This window comes from Lycorma delicatula, chromosome 2, assembly GCF_047948215.1.
Source record: "Lycorma delicatula isolate Av1 chromosome 2, ASM4794821v1, whole genome shotgun sequence".
NCBI classification, from domain to species: domain Eukaryota; kingdom Metazoa; phylum Arthropoda; class Insecta; order Hemiptera; family Fulgoridae; genus Lycorma; species Lycorma delicatula.
Genome location: NC_134456.1, coordinates 65,304,358 through 65,329,185, shown reverse-complemented (window position 1 = coordinate 65,329,185; position 24,828 = coordinate 65,304,358). Strand labels below are relative to the sequence as shown.

General features: G+C 28.2%; 1 protein-coding gene across 30 annotated transcripts in view; it reads left to right on the top strand.

Moving 5' to 3' along the window:
• Window positions 1-24,828, top strand: part of LOC142318879 (serine/threonine-protein kinase MARK2-like) — a 385,326-nt gene that overhangs the window by 296,283 nt on the left and 64,215 nt on the right. For 27 of the 30 annotated variants that reach the window (XM_075355485.1, XM_075355493.1, XM_075355492.1 and 24 more), the window contains 3 exons: window positions 6,769-6,954; window positions 8,099-8,264; window positions 11,792-11,926. In XM_075355485.1, coding sequence (XP_075211600.1) covers window positions 6,769-6,954; window positions 8,099-8,264; window positions 11,792-11,926 — 487 coding nt within the window. The remainder of the gene's footprint in view (window positions 1-6,768; window positions 6,955-8,098; window positions 8,265-11,791; window positions 11,927-24,828) is intronic. The other 3 variants (XM_075355480.1, XM_075355479.1, XM_075355481.1) reach the window with 1 other exon arrangement.

Genomic DNA, 24,828 nt, shown 5'->3' with positions numbered 1-24,828 from the left:
CATCAGTCATGATTGAAATATTTAATTAAACTGCATATAAAACTTTAAAAATACTAAAATAATGAAAATTGCATATTAAATTCTTATATGGTGTCTGTTGCCGTTTTTATAATACTCAAATAACACTGATAGAAAAAAAAAATGTTCAATGTTTCTAAGTGTGATACCATTTCTTGAATTGTTTTTTTGCATTACAGTTGTTTTGTACATTACAGATCTGTAAATACAATTTTTCTATCATCCTTAGTTTAAATAAATTACACTTCAAAAACAATTAAGGGAAAATATAGTAAAAATTTGTAAAATTTAAAATTTTGCATCGCCATACCTGTGTTTTCACTGATATTTTTCTTTTATAAGTAGCCTTAGGTCCATACCAAATTAGTGACCAACAGTAATCGGCTAGCATGTTAATATTCCATTTCCCTTTATAGCAGCTTTCCATTACTGAAATGTCTTGGTAGAAATGTTCACAGTGTTCGTCACTTACATCTCCGAGGTTGTCCGGGAAAAAATCCAGATGTGAATAGAGGAAATGTATTTTCAAAGAGATATTAAATTTCATAGCTCTTTATGAAGTAAGAAGTTGATTAACAATATCGTGGTAGTAATTGTCAGATTTTCTTTTTGTCGAGAAAATATTTGCAAACTTCTTTCAATGAAGCCCAAGCTGCACTTTCTACATTATTTAACATAGAGTTAAATACATTATCTTTGACCAACACTCTTATTTGAGGACCAACAAATATCCCTTCTTTAATTTTTCCTTCACTTACATTTGGAAATTTCTGCCTGAGGTACAAAGTACTAGTTTGATATAGAGAGGGAGTAAAAATTTTTTTTTGGTTCAACTAAGGGCTCATGAATAATATTTTCATTTCTTCCACTCTTTGGTAACATAATGTTCATCCCTAGCTCGGCTCTCCAATTTGCAATGAAAACACATGTACTTAGTATAGCCTAACTGCATGCCTAACAAAATAGCTTTGACTTTCAAATCACCACATATATTCCAGCTATGTATTTTATAATTTATTTTTTCAAGAATGTCTTTCATCACATCGTATGTCTCTTTCAAATTAATGCCATAGAGATTGGTATCGAAGGATATTTGTTACCGTTGTGTAGTAGAACCACTTTTAAACTATTCTTGGATGAGTGTATGAAAAGGCGCCAGTCTTCAGGTTTATGAACTTGTCCTAAGTATAACATAAGTTCAATAAATAAACCAAATTATTTTCTCAATAAAGTACTGAGAAAGTTCTTTTTGTCGGCTTCAAAATTTTTGTATTTTTTGATGTAAATTCCAACTTTGTTGCAGTCTTGATCCTAACAGTTCAGCTTGATTTTTTGATAAAATTAAAACCTTAACCAAGCCATTTAATTCACCTTGTGATATAAGATGTGACTTATTGGAAGATAATTCAAAATCAAAATCATTGTTTTCTTCTTCAGTACTGCCTGATTCTTCATTACTGCTTTCAAAACATATAATCACAGGTGGCTCAGGAACTTGAATAATTTCACTGTTAGGTACAAGCCTCCGGAGGCTAAACAAGAAAAAAAAGAGGTACAAGCCTGATTGCAGATTCCAATGAAGTATATTTTACAGTATGTTTAGATTTTTTAGAAATTCCATACACACTTGTTAAACAAAAGTAACAATCGGTTACATGATTCTTTGGTTCACCCAAACCATAGGTACACCAAATGGCAAAGCTTTCCTAAACTTTCAGCCATCCTCTTAAATATACAGAACAATTAGTGCATGTTATATGAGGAGCCCACGTCTTATCCTGATCACTAATTTTGCACTGAGTGTACAAATGATATGCTTTTTTAGTTAAAGATGTAATGTTTCTTCTATTTGATTTTATGGTCAACTCGCCACATACATAACAAAAGGCATCTACATCATTTACACAATTTCGAGGCATTATGAACTGCACTGTTAACAAACTTAAGACAGCAGTAAGACAGAACAAAATTAATTCATTCCTAAATCCATTGCTTAATACAAACAACACAGCTGCATGTTTTGACCTGCACAGACATGATTAATCTTGTCTGTGAAGGCTCACTCTTCAGTAATAGATATGATGTCATAATATGTGACTAAGATATGATTTAATTCTTTGTGTAGGATTTTTATTTGTAGCTTAAATTATATTAACAAATTTAAACACTAAAAAATTAGCTAAAAAAATACAGTATAGGAGCTTAAAATTCTCTAACTATACATTAAAAAATGAAAAAGTCCTTTAATTAAAATTTTTCAAAAATGGGTTGGTTATATGAAAGATTCATGGGTTGGTGAGTTCATATTTATTTTCAGTATCAAAAAACAAATTAAAATCATGTATCGCATGTTAGGAAACAAAAATTATGTTTATCAGTGTAATTAATATGCCGTTTAATTAAATATTTTTATCATGACTGAGGGTGGGGGTTCTTGCAAAAGTACTTTAATGATAAAATTAAGGTAAGATTTTTCTCATCTTAATATTCTGTGCTAGGTGGTTTACATTAATAGAATTTAAAAATAATTTAACTATATAGAGGAATAATATGAATCTTAAAAAGATAAGTTCAGTAAAATATACATGTATACCTGGTGACTTAAAAGTAACACACTCCCTAAATGTAAGTAACTCACCCCCACCCCTAAATAATCCAGGATCAGTTATTTATAACTTACCCTCCCAATAAATAATTCAGGAACATTATTTATATATAGTGGTTTGGTGAAAAGTATAACTTACACCCCCTCCCCCCTTTAACTTCTTTTATAATTGAGATAACTGGATGTGGGTTGTAGCATTCTTCCTTGTAACAAGAGCCTACTTCAGTGAACGTATATTTCACTTTGAAATATTTTTAAGTTGCCCCCCACACAGGGCAGCTTAAAAATTTCAAACAGTACTAATGGTCATTTGATATATTATTTTGAAGAGCTCAATGAGCTGAGAAAAATGATACAATTAAAACTAAATTCTGATCACCCAATTCAAATGGCAGCCAATATTGTGTTTGTTTCAGATAGCTAGAACTAGTTGTATGCTCCCCTTGAATTTTTGTTGTTGTTTGAGGTATCCTGTTTTTCTTTTTGGAAATATTCTCCAATAAGGGAGACTAACTCAATAAGCTCCACTTTAGAGTATTCAGCCTTCAAATAGGGCAGTGGGTGGCTTAAAAATTTTAAATGGGACATGGTCATGTGATACGTTGTTTTAAAGATCTTTGCCAGATAAGCAAAATGGTATAAAAAAAAAATTAATTCCACTTTAAACCAAAATGGCAACCACAAAGGTCATCATTATTTTATATAAAATTGAAAAAAAATTAATTAACATTTTTCAAATTTTAATAAAGTTAGTTCTCTTATCGGAGAAGATTTCTTGGCTGCCATTTTGGATTGGGTGATCAGAATTTAATTTTAATTGTATGATTTTTCCCATCTCATCGATCTCGTTAAAATTATATATCAAATAACCATTGGTCCCATTTGAAAATTTTGAGTTGCCTCCAAGCCCCTGCCACCCAAAAATCAAAAGAGTGAGATATATGTTCATTAAAGTAGTTCCTTGGTACAAGGAAGAATGCCACAATCCACATCCAATTATATCAGTTATAAAAAAAGTTAAAGGGGGTGTAAGTTATACTTTTCTGCCAACCAGCATATAAAAATAACTGATCCTGAGTTGATTTGTATGTGGATCTATATTTTTTCTTTTCAATTATTATCTCCAGAGCAAACAACTATAATTCAAAATTCACTTATAAACAAAAATCATTAAAAACTTGAGGTCACACGTCTTTGAAATAGTAAAGCATATGTGATACTGTTAATAATGTTTTCAACAACAAAAAAAAAATATTATAACTGTTAGAAAGTTATGTTACATGTAATAAATATTCCCCGGATTTTATTTTACATTAATTTATTTTTTATTCTTTTGAAATTGTTTTTTATTTGATTTTGTTGTATGTGCCATTGATTTTTCTATTTGTTATCTTCACTATGAATATTTTATAAATATTAATATACATATTTATATTTTTATTTTTATTATTTGGCATTTCCGTTTAATACTTCTAACATTTCTTTTTTGGCCTTTATTAATTTCAATTTTTATAATTGAAATACTTCTTTAAAGTTTTAATTTTGTTTGTAAGGGTATTATATTAAGTAGGTAGAAAGTACTAATAAAATTTAATAATTGATGATGCAGAAAACGTATATACCATTGCATAATATAAATTTTTAGTTTCTTAACTACTCCTCTTGTGTTTTCCTTTACTCTTGATTTTGTAGGTATAATAAAGTGTTCCGTTAGGAGAATTAATAATTTCTTTATCAGTGAAATGCATTGACAGGTGTATTATAAATGTGATATCAATATAGATGATTTCTGATTATCCACTATGCAGATAAATAATGTGTTAGGTGGATAATGATTTTTGAAATATTCTTTCTTTTTTTTATACATTTTTTACTGTTATATATTTAATTTTATTTAATAAAATTAATTTGTTTTTAACTGCAAAGTTTAATTGCTTGTTTTTTTTGGTTATTGAAAATAATTAATTACTGAATAAAAATAAATAAGTTTAAAACTTCTAGCGCCTGTCTCTGTTAATCCTATCCATATATATATTTTTTTAGCATGGCTTGCAATATACAGCTAATCTTTTAGCTAGTCCTTTCCTTGCATAATTTGTGACATTGAATTTTGTTGTGTGCTGCTTTTTTACTGGTAACATTTGGAAATGTTTTGTGTTTCAATTGATAAATAAGATGTAATTAGTATTAGTTAACAGTCACATTTACAGTTACATTTTTTTATTAATATATCACAGAACTATTGCTCCATAGATCTGTTTATTAGTTTTTTTTTATTGTAATGTTAGATAGTTAGATTTCTTTAACTTTTTTTATAAATAATCATTATTTGTGATGCATTGTGGATAATCATTACTTTTTGATGAATTAAATTATTTTCATATACTTAATTAATGTGTTTAAAAATACATTAAAGTGCATTTATAATTTTCTTAGGAAAAAAGCATCTATTAATACTTTTAAAAATATATTATGTTGTTTTTAGTTTCAGCCACAAAACTATATTCATTAAATTTATTTTATAATTTCCCTTTTCACTTCATTACTTTCATTGTAATGTTTGCTCTCAGTTACTTGTTTGCGATTAAAAGTCTTACAACTATTTCTCTTTGAATTCCTCTTCACTTGAAATTTTTATCAGGATAATTTATTAATTTTCATTCATTTTTAATTTTGACTGGGAATTCTAAATATAGTTTCTTTTAAAGCTAAAAGTTGTAATTTTTGTATCAAATTTTTTTATAAAGGTTATTGTTTAATATAATTCTTTTTTTTAGTGTCTATACATTTTTATAATCATCAGTAACATTATTGTGTCGATTCATCAGGTTATTAAGGCTTGATGATGTAATGAAAATAACGTTTTGTTGAATTAATTTTTATTTAATTTACCCAAATTAAAAAATTATATATATATTTGTTGTATATTACATATAATCGCCATCAGGGCTCACTTCACTCGCCCAACTGTCTTAGTAGGTGGATCCGTCGCCCTATGGAGCTCCAACATGTTCATTATCCTCATAGTTGTGAGAATATTAAATATTTTACACCTATTCATTAAAGAAAAAAGAAATAAGTCATTTTACTTATATTTCTATTGCCATGGTGACAAATATAATAAAGTAAAGGATTAATCTTTGTTTCTTTAATGAATATCTTTATTATCTTATCCTCCCAAAGGGACTAGGGCCTCGATCTATGACTTAAAACCTTTCCTAAGATAACACAAATGTATCCTGAAAATTTTAAATCAGTTTGTCAGTTGGTTCTCCCGTGATGCTGTTGCAAACAAACAAACTTCTGCTGCATTATACAAGATGATTAATCTATACTTTGTATATTTTAAGAAGTTTTTTATTTAATATTATTCAGTGGTTTTATCAGATTTAAATTATTTTTTATTTACGATTTTTAATAGTTAATCTTTTCTTTAATTCTAGATTCTTATACATGTTAGATACCAAAGCTGAATTTTCTTCACTTCTTTTTAAACCATTTTGTAATTGTATCTCTTAATTTTTCTGTCTATCATCATTACTTTAATTGAATTTTTAAATAACTGGTTAGTTTCGATCAAAGAGAAAAATGTAATATTTTCTATTTATTACATGTCTATTCTATTAACTATCTATTTAAAGTGTGCTGATGTATTTAGTCAGTACTACAAATAATTTAGGGATAAAAATTGGCTAGTTTAAATTTATAAAATTAAAATTTTCTTGTGTTTTTACAAAGAGATAACGTATGAGTGGTAAAAATTTGTAAATTTTGGTAAAAATTACTATAATTACTTAAGTTATATAAATTCTCATTTTTCTTAAATTTAAAGTAAATTAAAGTTTTTAAGTTATAGTAAATTTTATAACTTTTCTGCTGTACATGCTCTAATTTTGTAGTTCATAGGTTTTTTTATATGTAATTTTTTTCTAATGTAGATATATCTTTAAGATTTTCATACCTGAAAATGTAATTAATTCTGTGTTAATCATATAAATTGCATTATTACAAATTTTAATGAAATTTTAACACCTTAATGCTTCCTGTTATTAATGATTAAAGAAGAAAATATATATATATATATTTTTTTTTTAAATGTTAATTTATAAAGGAGTATATTTTATTAATTATGCTTGTGCTTTTAGGAGGAGTTCCAGCAGGTGCAGGGAATGTTTCAAATCATAACCATAGCAGTACAGGTAGTAACAGTGCAGGAGGCAGCAATTTCAAGAGGCAGAACACTGTAGATTCAGCAACTATTAAAGAGAATACAGCTCGGTTAAGTTCAAGACCTGCGAAAAACACTGCCAACCTTCCTGTTTTAGATACAAGTGAGTTAATCATAATAACTTAGTATGACTATTTTCAAATTAAAATATTAACATTTTCTATACTATACTGGAATTTTTCAAAAATCAATGCTCGACATGTGAAGTCAGGTGGTGCAAATTACCACTCTTAACCACAAAATTCATTGCTTAGGTTATAATTAACAATTTTACCTGAAAAAGATCCTGTGTTAGGTATTCTGTTCATTCCTGAAATTTATTTTATTAATATACTAGTTAATTGTAAAGTAACAATAATTTATTATTATTAATACTGGTTTTACAAGTTTAATAATTAATGTGTTAGGTACTTGTGAAAAGTTTAGAATTTTTTTTATGATGTATTAGATACGTGATATTAAAGTATGGAAACAGCTTCATATTTCAAAATTGAGAGATAGTAGAAGTGAGTACAGACCACCATGAGAAAAACAATAGTTAAAACCATTTCTCAATAAATGCCTTCGTTTTTTATTTATAGCAATCAAAGTTGCTAAAACAAAAAAATTATGGTCGTAATAAAACGAGGTAAAACAACTTGTTTAAAGCAACTTTTTTATTTTCTGTAACCTTCATAATTTCATCCAATAACAAATTTTAAACAGTTAATGTTGGAATTAATATCATAAACAGTAATATATCAGATCCAAAGATGCAAAAAAGAATTTATTTCCACTTATCTTTTAATTTTGAGTAGTAGTGTAAATTGCTTATTATTTTCAATATTCCTATTGAAAATAGTAAGTTGGATCTAAAAAAACGTTTTAGGGTGAAATGTAATTTTTTTCAGCTCTTTATTTTCTCTTTTTCTTTCTAAGCTAAACTGTTATGAAAGTTATTTCATTTTTATATGTAAAAAATCCTAAGTATCTTATTTTCTGCCTAAATAAAGAAATTAAGCCATTTGACTAAGTAGTTTTGAAAACACATTTTTTTTTTAAATGCCTTACAAAAACAAAAAATTCACCAGTGGTTTCTTATAAAAGTAAAGGTTAAATCATTAGGTTTATTGTTTTTTTATTTTTTTTTAAATTGTTAACTTTCAATTATTTTTTAAAAAATATTCTACTACTTAGTCTGTATATGGATAAACATAATTTAAATGCAAATATCACTATGTTTTCTGTATTTATTGTTATATTTTCAGACGTTTCAAGTCCTGGAAAACCAAGAGTTACAAAATCAAATACAATGCAGAGCGGAGGCAACCGCTCTCTCGTTCCAGGTGGGTCAGTTGGTCGTAGAAGTACAATAAGTTATGAGGCAAAAGCATCTTCTAATGAAAAGACTAATAACACTGGTGAACCACCAAGGTACATTATAAATAAATTTTCTGCAATTTTTTCTTTTTAAACATATATTGGTTGCTGATATGTTTTTTAGTTGCTTATTTCTTCTTAATTAATTGCAAATAACAATTATAACATAATAGTAAAATTGTTTTTTGCTTTATTGTCATTTATTAATACATTATCAGCATTTTATCCATATAAAATATGTATTTTTAAAACAATATTTTTAATCCTTCCATATTTCTAGTTACAGTTTTGAATTATCAGCTATTATTGATAACATTATAATTTAATTAAAAATATTAATGGATATGTAAATAGCTATACTTTTGTGCACGCTTGTGTGCTTTTTTGCTTTGAAAGTAATACCAGTTTCGGTACAGTTATGCTTATTTATTGTATAAATTAAATTTTCATATTCTTAAGATTTACTTTGAGGATTGCATCCTCTGAATATCTGTTTTGTTTTTTTTTAAGAAGCCTGGTGTTGGTTGTGATTTTTTTTAATTTCAAAAAATGTGTCTGTCAAAGATGTCTAAACATAAATTGAAACTCTTTAATTTTTTTTTTTTTTTGGAAAACCTAATACAGCATCATATAACTAGTAGTTTTTAATTAAACTACTTACAAACATTATTTTTAAGTGATTAGGATGCTGGCTTTTAGATCTTAAAGAAATTTTAGCCAGTCTTGGTTTGATTCCCTCCCTGTTGGCCTTTTTCACATCATATTTTATTCATTTTGTCTCCTCATTACACTATGCGTAGTCTGTTCATTAAGATAGTAAAATGAAAATTCTTGTTAAGACTTATCACTTAAACTTCTTTCATGAATAAAAACTTATGGGTATTATAAGTTGAGAGATCATTAAACAGACCATTTATTTAAACTGCAATAAAAGTTTAACTGTTCAACAACAAAAAAATTATAACATTATTCAGTTATAAATTCTATATTCAGAACAATTTTTGAAATTTTTACAAGATTAATGTCAGTCAGTATACTGTATATAATACTGAAAGAATCCACAAGAAATAAAAAATAAATTATTTACTCAAGAATTAAAAAATTAGTCAGCAAGGTTTGCTGATTTTTTCATTCTCCTCAGGTAAGCTTAGCCTTCCAAGTATTAACTCATTAACATAACATTTTTTTTTTGCACATAAAGTTGCTAAGACTGTCAAAATTAACAATCTGTTAAACATTGTAAGTCATCCAATTTTTGACATTTGCTATATTGAATTAGTGTAAACGACTCTAGGGGATAGTATGACTATCCAATAAGAATTACCTTAGTCATCGCATCCATAAATATCATATTTTGTCATTACTTATATTCTTATTTTTTTTTGCATTCAGAATTGTATAAAATATTTGCCATCTTTAGTATATCAAATCAGATGTATTACTACTTAAACTGCCACCCAACATAGTTCATAAACAATAATATCACATGCAATAAAGTGATTAAATCTTTTTTATTAACACTGAGTAGCCAATTTAAAAGCTTGAAAATATTACAAAACATTTTCCTTCTAGAAAATGCTTTATGATAATTTAAAAAAAAAAAACATCTGAATATTTATTCAGTTAGATTCACTATCATATATTACGGTATATGTTACTGTACTGTAACATATTGTGTTGTTCCTTAAGGTACCCTAACAATGTTATTCTACTGTAGAATCTTAACAGGTTGATCTATTTTCAATATATTTATGTTGATTTTTTTCTTGATTAAGAAATATTACTCTTTTGTACATTCTTTTTATTAAAATTCAGATTAAATTAGTTCTGTAATGTTAAAAACCAGTAATTTTATTTTTAGTGTTACGGTAACTTAATTATGGCTTTCATTTCTGTTAGTGAAATTAAACATTTTCCGGTACTGATTGTAATTTAAATAAAACTTACAAAAACCATTTGCATTATATTTTTTTCATTGTTAAAATTGCTATATTTGAATTCCGTAAAAGGTTGTATAGGTAGCTGTGTTCTCTTTTTTAGAATCCTCATGAGGGCTGATGATCTAAATTTTCTGTTGAAACTATTTGTTTTTTTTACTTTGTGTTTTGATTTATTAAAAAATATAAATGGAATTATATAACTTTGTGTTATAAAATATTTTAACATCTTTTAGAACACAGAATTTCATTGAAAAGAAGTTGGATTGGCATTTTGGTATATTCTAACAAATATTTGTCTTACAGTTATATTATGCATGTTATTTTAAATTTGTAATAATAATAAAAAAAATGATTGTGCAGTTTAGATATTTGTATTTATGTTAGTGTAATATACTGAGTAGAAATTAAATTAATGAAATTGATGTTCTGATAATTTTCATGTATTACATACTGTACAGAATTTACTTTTTATGTAATAGCATAATTGAATTATATTTTAAGCTGTCTGTAAACTTTGTAACAACATTATTCTTGTTAACTAAGATGTTAATGTTAATTCTCTTCACTCACTGTTACTACCTCCATTGCCTTTATTTTTTTTTTCATCAGGTGTTCATTATAATAAAATTTACTACAAGCATTCTAAGCTACCAGAAAATGATTTTTAATGAACAATTCATTATTTAATATTTAACTTAATACTGGTATGCTAAAATTATAATTTTTATTTTTATTTATGTATTATTACTCCTTGTAATTTTTATTTATGTATTATTGCTCCTTGTATGCATTGATAATTTATTAATTAATAGTATGTGGCAAAAAATATAAAAATTTGTGTATAGATTTATATGACCTTTACTAAAATATATTTTGTGTTGCTTGTTGAATTTCATTTTTTTCTTTAATTCATACCTGAAGCTTATGTAATTAATACATAAAAAGCTTCATATAGTAATGAAATACATGTTGCTTTGTATATAAATTTCGTGGCTATATTTGGAAATCAATTGCATAACTTAGAAATAAAGCTTATTTTATTTTGTCTTGTGACAAACTTGTTTGCAAAGATTACTATTGCTATATTAAATGTAACAGATACCTGATATTACTGTAATTGATTTGATCTAATAATAATTTTTTATGGTCTAAAGGATTGTAGTGTAGGTAATGTAGTAAACAGAATGGTCATCTTTGATTCAGGGCAGAAAACTTGTGTATCCTTTCCATCTAAAAGATAATGTTGTTAATTAACAGTTCTTTAGATATTCTAGAGACCATACATTCTTCCCAGTATTTATACTACAAAGCTCTAATGTTTATAGAACTTTGATTTCCCACTAAAGAAAGGGCAAGTGTGATAAAAAAAATTGGTCTGATTTGAATAAAAATTATTTGTTTCTGTTAACATTTAGTATTAATTGATTATTTATTTATTTTTTGGACAGGCTAGTTTTTGAAACAAGATTACCATTTGTATATTAATTTATTATTTATTTGTTAATTGTTAAAGTGATGTTTTCTGTTGGTAATGTTGAATACTATGTTTACAGATAGCTTTAGTTCTTTCATTAGGAATATAATCGTTTTAATTTGTAAATTAAACCAGTAAATGAGAGGATAGGTTTGTGGTGTTGGCAGTGTGCTGGGTGGAGGGGAAGGGCTAACTCTCAGTCGGGCTGGTAAAGGCCATATCAAGTCCGCGTCGATCTCGACCTCCAGTCGGCCCCCGGCCCCAGTCGACCACGATTCCTCCCTCGATCCTCTCCGACAAAGGTAGTGACCACTCCTAAATTAAGCCTTGGCACCACTCACAGTACTGGCAGTTGTGGCCATCTTGCTTTGTGTTTTTTTTTTTTTGTTTTTTTTTAGTAGTTGCGAGTAAAGCCTATATTACTTCTTTCCAAATACAGTTCTATAAATTAAAACTTAACTGCCCTTTTTTGTTTTCAGAGGAGTAAAACTTTTTTTATTTAATAGTTTAAGGAAAGTAGAATTAATTTTTAGATCTTTTAGAAATTAATTTTTTTTTTAAATTATTACTTTTTCATAATTGCATGTTTTTACAAATAAACAGTCATTTTTAATGATCTAAATACATAGATATGTTGAAATGCTTTATAGGAAATTAATCTCTGGGTTTAATTATTATCTTCTCTAAAGAGCAATTAGTATGGAGTTAAATATGTTGATGAATTAACATAATAGTTATTGTAGTAATAAAATATTGTTAAAATTCAGAATCTTTATATTTATGGTAAAACTGTTTCTGTGAATAAATTAAGTACTACAAATACAATGTAAGGTATACAGTAATTATTTTATTCTCCATTGCTGTCATGCTTTTTTTTTGTTGTGGTTGGGAAACACATTACCTGTAGATATTGTCAGTTTTTATTTCAATAAAAAATTTATCAATCTTTTTTTTTATGAAAGAAATCATTGTGTTCATAAAGTTAAAAAAAAGATTATTTATCTTAAAAACAAAAAAGAAAGCTCCTCTCACATAAATTATGTGAACATTTTGTAGAATTAAGTCAAGACTGGTTGGCCACCATTTAGGACAGCTGGATCAAAATGAACATGGTTGTGTAAATTTTGTGCTTGCCTTTTTTTAACATGTCTATTGAAATTGGAATATATTTTCATTAGTAATCTCATTTATATAGCACCTGTGTTAGAGCTATAGACCCAATTTAATTATTACAAGCCAGTATTTTGGGGTTCCATAACCTAACTGAAGCATAGATAACACAAATAATTTACATATTTCCTGTGATATTCCACTTTTGTATTTAAGTATCTAGAGTTAGAATAAACAAATGAAACAATTATTTAAAAAATATATATATCCGTACGATAAAATACACGTATATATAATAAAAGTATATCTCTTTAAAGAAACCAATTAATTTTGAAGTTTAAACACTACCTCTAATTCATCAAAAAATTCCTGAAGTTCAACAAATTTGTTGATGTAGGCTCTGTGCAGTCATGTTAAATTTGGGTTGTCAGATTTTCATGGCACATGCATGTTGTAGTATATTGCAGTGCTGTAGATTTTTATTCTAAATATAATTGTTTGTTTCATAAGTGATAGAAGACCTACATTTTTGTGGCAAGTCCATTTAGCCTTACACTTAACCCGTAATTGAATATATTCTAAAAGAAATTTCATTATGACAAATTTTCTTTTACTTTTTTTAAAATTACTACCAAAAGTTTAAAGTACTGAAACTTCACAAACCAGAAATAAAATTTATGAAGTGTTTGTTTTAAATCATAATTATGAACATTTACTAAAAAATTTTAATTAAGAAATAAATTAAATGTGATATCTATATCTGAGAGAATTTTTTTTTAATTCTTTGATCATCTTCTATGATGTAATAATAGAATTTTATTGAATACAAGTGATTTAAAGAGCAGGTATTGTTTTAGTTTTTCTTGGAACTGTGATTTGGTTTGAAGGTTTTTACAGCTTAGCTGTAGGTTCTTAGTTTTTGGTGTACAGTATTGTACTGTTGTAAATACGGATATTGTTTCTAGAATTTTTTAATTAGTGGGTATTTTATTTTTTCATAAATAGTGTTGTGAGTGAGTGATGGTAAGACTGATTAAACACTGTATTTGCCCCTTGCTCTAAACCTAATCATTTGCTAATGTTGTTTCTTACTGTAGTTAGAGCTTGTGTTCTGTTAAAGCTTAGTTACTGTGCTGGCCTAGGATGTATTAAGGAAATATAACTCTATGCATGCAGTTAAAAAAGAAATTAAATTTTATATTTAATACTGAAGTAATAACTTTCTGATTTAAGATGTCATTGGCATTAGTTCATAAAAAAAATATATTACATCATGATAGTGTTAAGTACTCTTAATATTGTAAATTATTGATAATTAACTCAAACCTTATCAGATTATTAAGATTGTATAATTGTCAAAATATAATTGTTTTATTAATCATTACTATTTGTTAGTCGAGTATAATATGTAGTCAATCATTAATTTGGTTATTGTTACTACTTTGTTAATATTTAACTAACTACTTAATTGTTAATCGGGAAATTTTTATTTTTAAGATGGAAATATTTTGTAGTAAGATTCATTCAGGTATGCAAATCTGTTTCTATTATATCAGGAATAAGTTAGCCATTTAAAATATTAGCTAGATTGATAAACATTATCGTGGTACTTATAGTTAACTAATATTTCTAATTTTTTATATTCTGTTGTCGATCAGATTTCATTTCAGACTCCATATTTACAACTTGTATAGAGTCCCAGATATCTGCTTTTTTCCTAGCATTGATGACCACATGGTGGTGATTTGGTTTTTTATGAGAATTTTTATATAGCATATTAAATACAGTGGCTGCTATCATTATATTGTGTACAATGATTAGAGGATAAGTTATAGATACTATTGCCAAATATGTAACAATATATTAGTATTTAAAATTTCCTACAATCCTGTTTGATAACCTGCATAACTTTTTTTTTTTTGTTTTATTATATAACATACAGAATTGTCTGTGATTTTGTGTTAGCAACCTTTTTCAATGTACCCCTTTTGCTACACGTGTTCATAAATTTTAATAAACTGAAGTTTGTATCAATGTAAATAGTTAACAAAATTAAATTTGCATTAAAATAAATCCAGCAGTAATTGAATAAAATCTAATTATTAAACTAACTGATTATTGAATAGAGGATATTATCATGCCAAAAGTAATAAAATAATTGTGATACTATTTATTGAGAAGAATCAGTTTCTCTTTCTAAAAATTCAAAAAATGAAAAACCCCAAAATAAACTACACTGTACATTAATAAATTATTTATTTGTTCTATGTAATATCCTCAATATTTTAGACCCAACTGCAGTGAATTGAAATGTACATCATATTGTAGTCAGAACCTGATACAGCCATACTTCAGTATTGACAGTATTGACACCATAGATGACTGCAACTGGCAAGATCGTAATGGTTAACATGTGACATGTATGTACTTGGTTATGACTGAGAAGGGAAAAGGGAAATAGCTGTAGAGAAACCTAGGGTACTGGATAGTCAGTATTGAGTGGCATTTATATGCCACTATAAGAAAAAATTTCCCTAAGTAATTTATATTAGTACATTATAAATTTCATGAATGTGATTTTTTATTTGTACATAAGAGCTTTTATTTTTGCTAAGTTTTTTATGATTGCACATATTTTTATGTTTTTGCACAAGTTTACTTTAAACGCTTTAACTGTTCTTGCATTTTATTTTATCTGTTGATGTATGTATAAATTATTGGTTTTATTATTAAGACGTGTGTTTGCACACAGTGGTTCAGGCAGATATTCTATGGAAGCTATAAAAAAATTTAGATTCTGTTTTTATCCTCGCAATGCATACTTATTATTTTTCTACTATAATTTAGAATAATATGGATGTGTAGTATAATCCTGAATCAAACTTAGATGGACCAAAATGTAGGTTGTCAAAAATTAATGTATACAAAATATAGCTACAATAAAGATGTAATTGACATTTCATATAATTATACTGAGAAACCCCCCCAGTTATAAATTTACAGGATGTATTAGCTTGCATACCATAAATCTTTCTTCAGAAACTAAGAAGGTATTTTTTAGAATATTCCAATGTGACTTCATACTGGCAATTTGTCCTCAAACTATTTTTGTGCGATTGATTGCTTCCTCTATTTCCATTTTATCTATCACGTAAAAACATTTGTGTGATAAAACAAGAGACATATTTCAGGGGTTTTAACAGAATGAGTTTAACAGGTGTGACTTATAGTCATAGTTTCATATACAGTTATCCTATGCAAACTTTGCTTTTAAATTAAATTATAATTTTATCATTTAAAACGGCAAACCAGATTCACTTTTTCTTTTATTTATTCAAAATTGATTACCGTGTTATTTCAATTAATGAATTTATACTGTGTATTAATCATCCAACAGTTGGTTTTCATTACCATTTTTTATGCCTTCCAATACAATCTGAGAACATATTAGTTTTGCTACATATTTCAAAATGTGCTTTGTTTATTTCTATTGATCCTTTTACTGTTTCATCATAGTTTACAGATTAATTTGAATAATTTTTTTTAAAAAATGTAATTGCTGTGTTCTGCAGCATATCTTGGGCTATTAGAAGTTAATTTTTTCATTAGTGACTAACATTTTTCTGTATATATAAATATGATTTAATAATCAGGAATTCTTTTCAAACTGGTCTTGCTGCTTTTAAACTCATTTGACTTGTAGAATGTTTAAATATCAATGACCCTAACCTACCTTCAATTTTTCCTATTAATACATCATTGGATAGGAGTCTTCGAATTTTCAGCTTTCATTTATTGTTTTAAAATAGTTTTAACTAATTTCTACAATACTTAAGTAAACTATCTGTTGGAGGATGCCAATAGAATACAGAGATGTCAAATCTCTATTATTGTATTGGTTAGCATTTCTTAATTTTTTAAAGAAATTTCTATTGTTGACATTATTCACATAATCACTGTGGAGAATACAAAAAGGAAGCAGTTAGAAAGTAGCACATAACATTTCTGTTAACATTTTCATTGTTGCTTGGCAGTTATATTTAGTTATTCTGGAACTGTAGGAATGTGCAGTTAACATTCCAGCCAATAGATAGCCATGGAATTTCTGGAATTCAACCTCATAATATCCACAATTTTTAAACATAGAGTAATCAAGTACCTTCAATGTTATGTTTGGATGTACCTTGTATTTAAAAATATTGCTAATATACCCGCACTTACAAGCAGGTGGAATATGAGTGCCGTACCATGGTATGACCGCACTGGATGGTCCTAGAGTATTACTCTTTTTCCTTAACTGTGGTAGGAATTAAAAAGTTTGTTGTCATTCAACATTTAAAATTACTTATTTTATATGCAGTATAGTTTTCTATTTTTTATAAAAGTTATTGAATTATTTTTTTTTTTAAATATTTTTGAATTATCAAGCTAAATCTAATTATATAAATTGCAATAAAAGATAGAGCTAATATTTGTGAAGTTACTCAATTTGGAGATTTTTTTCAGAGTAAAATTTATACTGTTTTTATAAATATTTAAGTATATTTTCAATTATTAATACATATTAGTATAAGTTTTTAAGTATATCGTCTGAGAGATACATTATAAAATGAAGTATTAGTAATAATAATAATAATAATAATTTGGATATGTCTTGTTTACAGCCTAAATAAATTTTTGATTGTCCATATAAGATTGAAAAATCAAAATGTAATATTTTTTACTTATATCTGACAATATAGTATAGCTATTTAAGTACCCTTGGGCATGGATGCTAAATTTCTCAATTAGTCATTTTTTTCAGAAATGAATTTTTATGCAAGTGAATTTTACTGATTAAAAATTCAAAAACCCATTTCAGCATGTGAATATAATAACTGTACAATGAGTGCGTTAAACCTAGTAGGTTGTGCTGCATAAAATGAAATATATTATCAGAATATAATTTAACTAACATTGAAAGGTTAAATATTTTTTGTAATCTTAGATTTTTATTAAATGAATCTGTATAACTTAAGGTAAATAAAGCCTAAATCAAGTCAAAATTCAAATTCAAATATGCAACAAAAGAGTTAGTCTATTTATATTATTATTTTTTATTAAAATAATTTAAACATATAAAAAACCAAGCTTATAGTTAGTTTGATTGTGATTTTATGTCCATTACAGGTTTTTTTTTTTAAGTTAAGATTATTAATTAGTATTGTGAAATTTGCATGTGCATGTCAGTTGGTGGTTTTTTATTTTTTTTTATTTAATTAGTTGACTTTTGTACTGTTATATAAACTCTATAGAAAGTCATAATTATTTCAACTTCAGAAATAAAATAACTAAGAGTATGCCAAAATTACATTTATAAAAAATAAAATTCAAGAAAAAAATGCTTATTTCAATTCTTAAACAATCATTGTCAGTAGTTATAAAGAATTGTTCAAAATAGATTTGAATATAAAAACAAACCATAAAAAATTAACAAAAAGTACAATTATAAAGCTGTTAAAAAATAATATTTATCTATATTTTTTTTTTAAATAACTAATAGCTGTAACTGAACAGTCAACAAAGAAAGCAAAAGATTGTCTATACCAGTGAATCTCAACCTTTTCAGTTCCATGACCCCCAGGAAGTTAAAAAGTATACAATTAATATTTTGCAACCCTCAATTACAACACAATGAAAACTAGTTGAAACTATTTAGCTGTGTTGATAGAGACTAGTATGAACATGTTTGTATGAATTGTACAAACATGAGCAATTTACAGGTTCCAACTTGATGAGTACATGCTCCTTGTAATTTGGTCTGTTTGCATAATAGTTACTGTGAGAACTTCATGTTTGAACATGCATATGATACCTTTAAACACATCATGCTCTCAGCATTACAAAAGAGGTGTGTAAGGGATTGCAGACGTCAGTTTAGTTTCGAATGTAAAGCATGTGTCTTATGCCTTTATTTAAGTTTTTAAAAGTGTAGTTTCTTCGAAAATAATAATTGAGGTTTCAGTTTTTTAGTGTGCGGGGCATGTTAGTGTGCGAAAAAAAAAACTGGGTTTTTTTTTTCAATTAGATTCGTATATAAAAAGGATAAATTTGTGAACAAATGAAGTGCATCAGTGAACCGATTGGTATATAAATGTCAATAAAATCAATTTAAATAATTTTTAGTACAGTGGCAGGTTATTAAATTATGGTTTTACCTCATTGAATGGAAAACCACAGTGCATTGTTTACTTTTTAGTTCTCTCTGATGAAAGCATGAAGCTATCAAAATTAATTCAACATTTGGAAACTAAACTTCTGGATCATAAAAGCAAACCCTTGGAATATTTTGAAAGAGAATTACATACTTTGAAAAATCAACAAGCTTCTATTTATAAATCAAGCCATACTGATAAAAGTGCACTTGAAGCATCTTATCTCATAGCATTATGAATAGCAAAGATGTCCAAACCCTGTACAATCGCAGAAAACCTCACATTGCTGGCTGCAATTAATATGATCAGTGTTCCCACTTCTAGTGACAGTATTAAAGCAAATAGATGATATGGCTACTGATGTTCACAATCAGATAATTTGGCAAGAGAATTTTTTAATATTCAGTTTGATGAATCAACAGAAGTGGCAAACATTTCTCAGTTCTTATGTTTTGGTGAGATATGAATCCGATAGGACAGATCAATAAAAAAAATATGTTGTTTTGCAAATCAATACTGGTTATGCAACAGGACAGTGTCGTTTTGTTGTTTTTTTATAAGCTATTAAAAACTATAAGACAGATTGGACAAAATGTATTCCAGTATATGTAGTGTTGGTGCTAAGGCGTTAACAGGAAAAAACAGTGGATTTCTGGAGAAATTAAAAGATCATCTTATACAAAGGGTAGAATGGATGCATTGTTTTCTTGACAAATACATTCTGGCCACAAAATATATGCCAGAAAATCTCTTAACAAATTCTTTGTAAAGCCGTAAAAATTGTTAATTTTATTAAAAGTCAACCATTGCAGATTAGAGTGTTTGCTAAACTATGCGATGAAATGGGTGAAAAGAAAAAAATCACTTCTTTTCCATATAGAAGTAAGAAGGTATAATGTTTAGAATCAGACATTGTAACTTTTCTCCAAAATAAAAACTTTAGAAAAAGTTGGATTGAGCCTCCACAAGGTGCGCCTGGATATATCCGGAACAAAAAATAAAAATTTGATCACATCTAGAGTTGTAACTTGGGTTCTAGTCCTACCACAGATGATCCCTTGACAGTCCCACCACAGATGATCACTTGGGTCCTAGTCCCACCACAGATGATCCCTTGACAGTTGACCATGAAAGGTCTTTTAAGGAATACTCCACCAGCTGAACCAAGCAACAGCAGTGTTCTGGAAGGCAGCATTTGGATAAGGTGGGCTGCCACTTAGAAGATAACATGTGATCGGAAGCATTAGAATGCCTGAATGCCACACACACGCACAAAAAAATACAAAGTCCAAAATCAAATTGAAGCAAATCACCTAGATTTCCACACACAATTTAAACTCACTCATGTAGACCGGTGAACTAAAAATAATAACTGGCCAAAAGGACCAACACAAAATTCTCATCATGGGTCTGCAGGAAATAAGAAATGCTGACCAGGATACCATGGAATCTCAAGGACACAAGGCTCTATTCCTGGTATGTAAAGGTATACTTGAAGAGAGAAGAAATATATCCCACAGTTTGGAACAGGCTTTGTTTTAGTCCACTTCAAAATTATAAACTCCATACAAGAATCTCCATACATAGTCCCCAAGAATCTCAACACTCACCCTAAAAGCATCTAATAAAATGTACATTATAATGAACACCCATGCAGCCACTAATAATAAAAATAACTCTCCAAAAGATTGTAAAGAAAGAGAAAAGTTCTGGGATCTACCCGACCTGACTTTAAATAACATCCCCAAGAACCGTCTTAAACCATTAATCAGACTTTAATGCTCAACTAGGCAGATAAAGAAGGTCCCGACATTATCGAAAAATGGCACGCCCCAAAGAAAATGAACAAAAACAGATGGACACTCATTGATATCTGCAGAAACCACAACCTAATCTTGAAATCCACATATTTCAAGAGGAACCCTCAAAATCTGGAAATACCCAGATTACATTAAAGGAGAATGGCAACTAGACCATGTCTTCATGGATAAACACCACCACAAGATCTACAATGTAAAAGTCCTCCAACATGACTACATAGTGATCTGCAATAGGGTCAGATCACTATGTAGTCAAAATGAAAATTAAATTTACTCCCCAAAGAAAGTAACAAAACCAAGCTCCTAAAACTAAAAGAAAAATGAACCCGACCCAACTAATCAAGAATGAAAATTCCAAAAAGCAGCTGAAAAAATAAAAACCACGGATAAAGTCTAAGATCTAGTTAACAACCTTAAGCAAACCACAAAGAATTAGCCCCAGTAAAATCCCATAAAAAACCTCAGTCATTGGTGGAAGAGCAAATGTGACGAACAGTGGAAAAAAGACATTAAGCATAAACACAAGCATTAAAACATTAAGCATTAGGCAAAATCAGAAACGTCCTTCCAAAATGTAGTAAAATAAAGAAAAGAAACCACCCGAAGCCCAAGGGAGAATAAAAAGACAACACTATAAAGACACATTGAAGTCAATAAAGAATTCAATAAAACACAGAGTCAAGAGACTATACTGCAACACCTTACAAATTCAGCTCCAAAAATATGAACCCCAACCCTAATAATAAAGAATGAAAATGGTAAACTGGCCCATAACAATAAAGACAATATGGAAATCCTAGCTAAATATTTCAACAAACTCCTAAATTGCAAAGAATCAACAGAGCTTCAACACCACCAGAAAACATCAACCCTTCCACAATAAAACAAATCTACAAAGCACTGGGTGAGGTGAAGATTTACAAAACAGCGAGAGAAGATTTAGTCTTTTGTAGAGATCTGGAAACATGCAGGAAGATCAGCAAAAATGTCCCTTCATCAACAGCTTGTCAACGTCTGCATCAAAGAACAACTACCAGAACACTGGACAACAGTTCTCATCCAACTGCTACACAAAAAAGGGGACAAAACAGACCTTAACAATTACAGGGGAATCTCACTCTTAGACATAACAAACAAAATTCTTTGAAGAATCATCCCCAACAGGATTAGTTTACAACTCAAGAAGAAACTAGGAGAATATCGGAGGTTTCAAACCCTAGAAGAGCTGTCCAGACCAGATCACAAGTCTCAAGCTAATAATTGATTACAACAGGAAAAGAAACAGAGACATGGTGATAACATTTATTGATTTCAAGAAAGCTTATGACTGCATCTATGGAGAATCCCTACAAAAAATTCTAAGACAGCTTGGACTACATTCCAAATTAATAAACATGATAAAACTGACCCTCACAAACACAAAGTCAAAGTGAAATTCAGAGGCAAGCTTTTGGAACCATTTGAGATCAAAATGGAACTGCATCAAGACTCTCAACGCTATTATTTAAATGTGCTCTAGAAATGGTAATGAGGAAATGGCTCAAAAAATCAAAACAGACTGTCTTTGTTTCGCCGATGATTTGGCACTACTAGCAAATGACATCAATGAACCTGAATCACAGATATTAGAACTTCAAAACATTGCAAATAAAGTTAGCCTCAAAGTACCATTCAAAAAGACAGAAATTTGCCTTAAAAACCAATACAATTTAAAAAAGTAAACATAAATGGTAATAAAATCAAAATAATAACCCAATTTAAATACCTTGAAGAAATAGTAACAAAACCTAAAGAAAATCCTTGATACACATACAATAGAAACCTGGTACACAAAAATGAAAAATTCATATTATTAACTGCAAAAATACACACATAGCTGAAAAAATAAACAATAAAAAATTCATATTATTAACTGCAAAAATACACACATAGCTGAAAAAATAAACAATAAAAAATTCATATTATTAACTGCAAAAATATACACATAGTTAAAAAAATACAACACAGTTATAAAACCGGAAGCAGCTTATGCAGCAGAAACACTCTTCCACCTGAACGTACAATCAGAGACAGACAGACTCCATAAAATTGAAAGAAGAATTCATCAATAAAATTACCAGAAAGATGGGCAGTGGTTGATTGTGCCCAACAAAGTTGTGTACAAAGTTACAAACCCATCACTGATACCATGTAAGAGGAGGCTAGGATTCTTTGCATATCATGAGGATGCAAAATTGAAGACTTCTGAAACAGCTAGTACGTACAATCTCAACTCAGAAAAAAAGACAGGGTGCAGAAGGATCAGAAAAATAACAGAGGATCTAAAAACAAATGCCATTTTCAATATTTTTACAGAATGATGGGTATACGTTGCTATTGGCTTTCTTAGCTGATGTCTTTTCGCATTTAAACAACTTAAATGTGAATTTACAAGGATATGATAAAAACATTTTATTAATGACAAATATCATGCTTTCATTACACCTTCAAAGCAAATTTTTTTTTATGTTTCCATTCAATTCTGATTATATTGAGAAAAATTTGGATGAAGAAGACACTGTTCACCACATTTTGGATATCATGAATATGCATTTACGTAAGCTAAAAATTCAGTTGACAGAGTATTTCCTGGAAGATAAAAATGATTTCTTGAAGAGATGTGTATTGAATCCATGTAGTGAAAATGTTTTTGCAGCTGCTAAGGTACTGGTTGAGATTCATGATCAGCTCATCATAATGACTGCCAATAAAACGTTACAAACTACAGTTCACATCTGAAGATTTGTTACAATTTATTCACTTACTTGTCAAAGTGAATATGGAAATTTAGTCTTGCAAGCATTGAAAATATTTATCTCTTTTGCCATGTCTTACCTCTGTGAAAAGGGTTTTACATCTATGGTTAAACTAAAAAATAATTGTAGGAATTGCCTTTTATTACTTGAAAACATTTACTTTTGTGTGTTTCTAACATAGATCTAAAACGGAGAAACTTTTAAATGAAAAACAAATTCAACCATCTCATTAATTTATTCTCTTTACATATGTTGTTATAAATGTAAGTAAAATGTATAGAAGTGATTTTTTTCTCATAAAATGATTTGATTATTATTACATGTAAAGTTGTAGGCTAATTTTGTAACCCCCCTTTCATATCACCATGACTACCCCTAAGTTGAGAACACTGGTGTATACCATTCAAACTCAGATCATCATACTGATGTTTTGTACTAATAATGTGAAGGTTTCTCAAGGAAACAGTAGGAAAATCTTTCAACCATCAAAGAAGATAGGATTTAATTTTTTTAAAGATTTTTCTATTGGCCTTTGTTGAGATCATACTTTTGGGAAGTCAAACAAGGCATGGAGAGGTCAATTCAGGAGGTGGGTAGTGTAGGCAGAAATTTTTCTTTTGGGTTAGCTTAATTTATAGTTGTTTGTTTTTTGTTTTTTTTTTTTTATCTTTTAAGTAAAAGCAAACTATTGCTTCGTAAGTGATATATGCAGTGGAACCTTGGTTTACAAATTTAGTTTGTTCCATGAAACTATTAATAAACCAAAACAATTATTCCCATAAGAATCACTGTAAAATGGATTCATCCATTTAAGATCCCAAGCTCTTTATTTTTTACTTTCTCTCTTTATTCCTTTTTATTATTTTGCATAAATGAAAAACAAACGCAACCATCTCATCAATTTATATTCTTTACATGTGTACTTATAAAGTTAGTGTTCATGTAAGTAAAGTAATGCTTCAGAAACATTGCCAGCTAACTGTTTCTCACGTATCCAGATCAACAGCAATTTTTCCACTTCGCCAATCAATTGTGGTGTTAGTTTATTAATAACATTTACTCCTTTCATGACATCAATTTTCTTGATGATTTCACCATACCAAATTGTGTAGCAAGATCCAACACATTAACACAGTTTTCAAATTTTGTTATTGTCATTGTACAATACTTCAGCCTGTCATTGAACTGTTTATATATAAATGTTACAGTAGCAGCCTTAATATATTCCAATTTCGCTAAGTTATAGTTTTATGGTAATATCGTAGTTCATTTTTTATCTTGATGG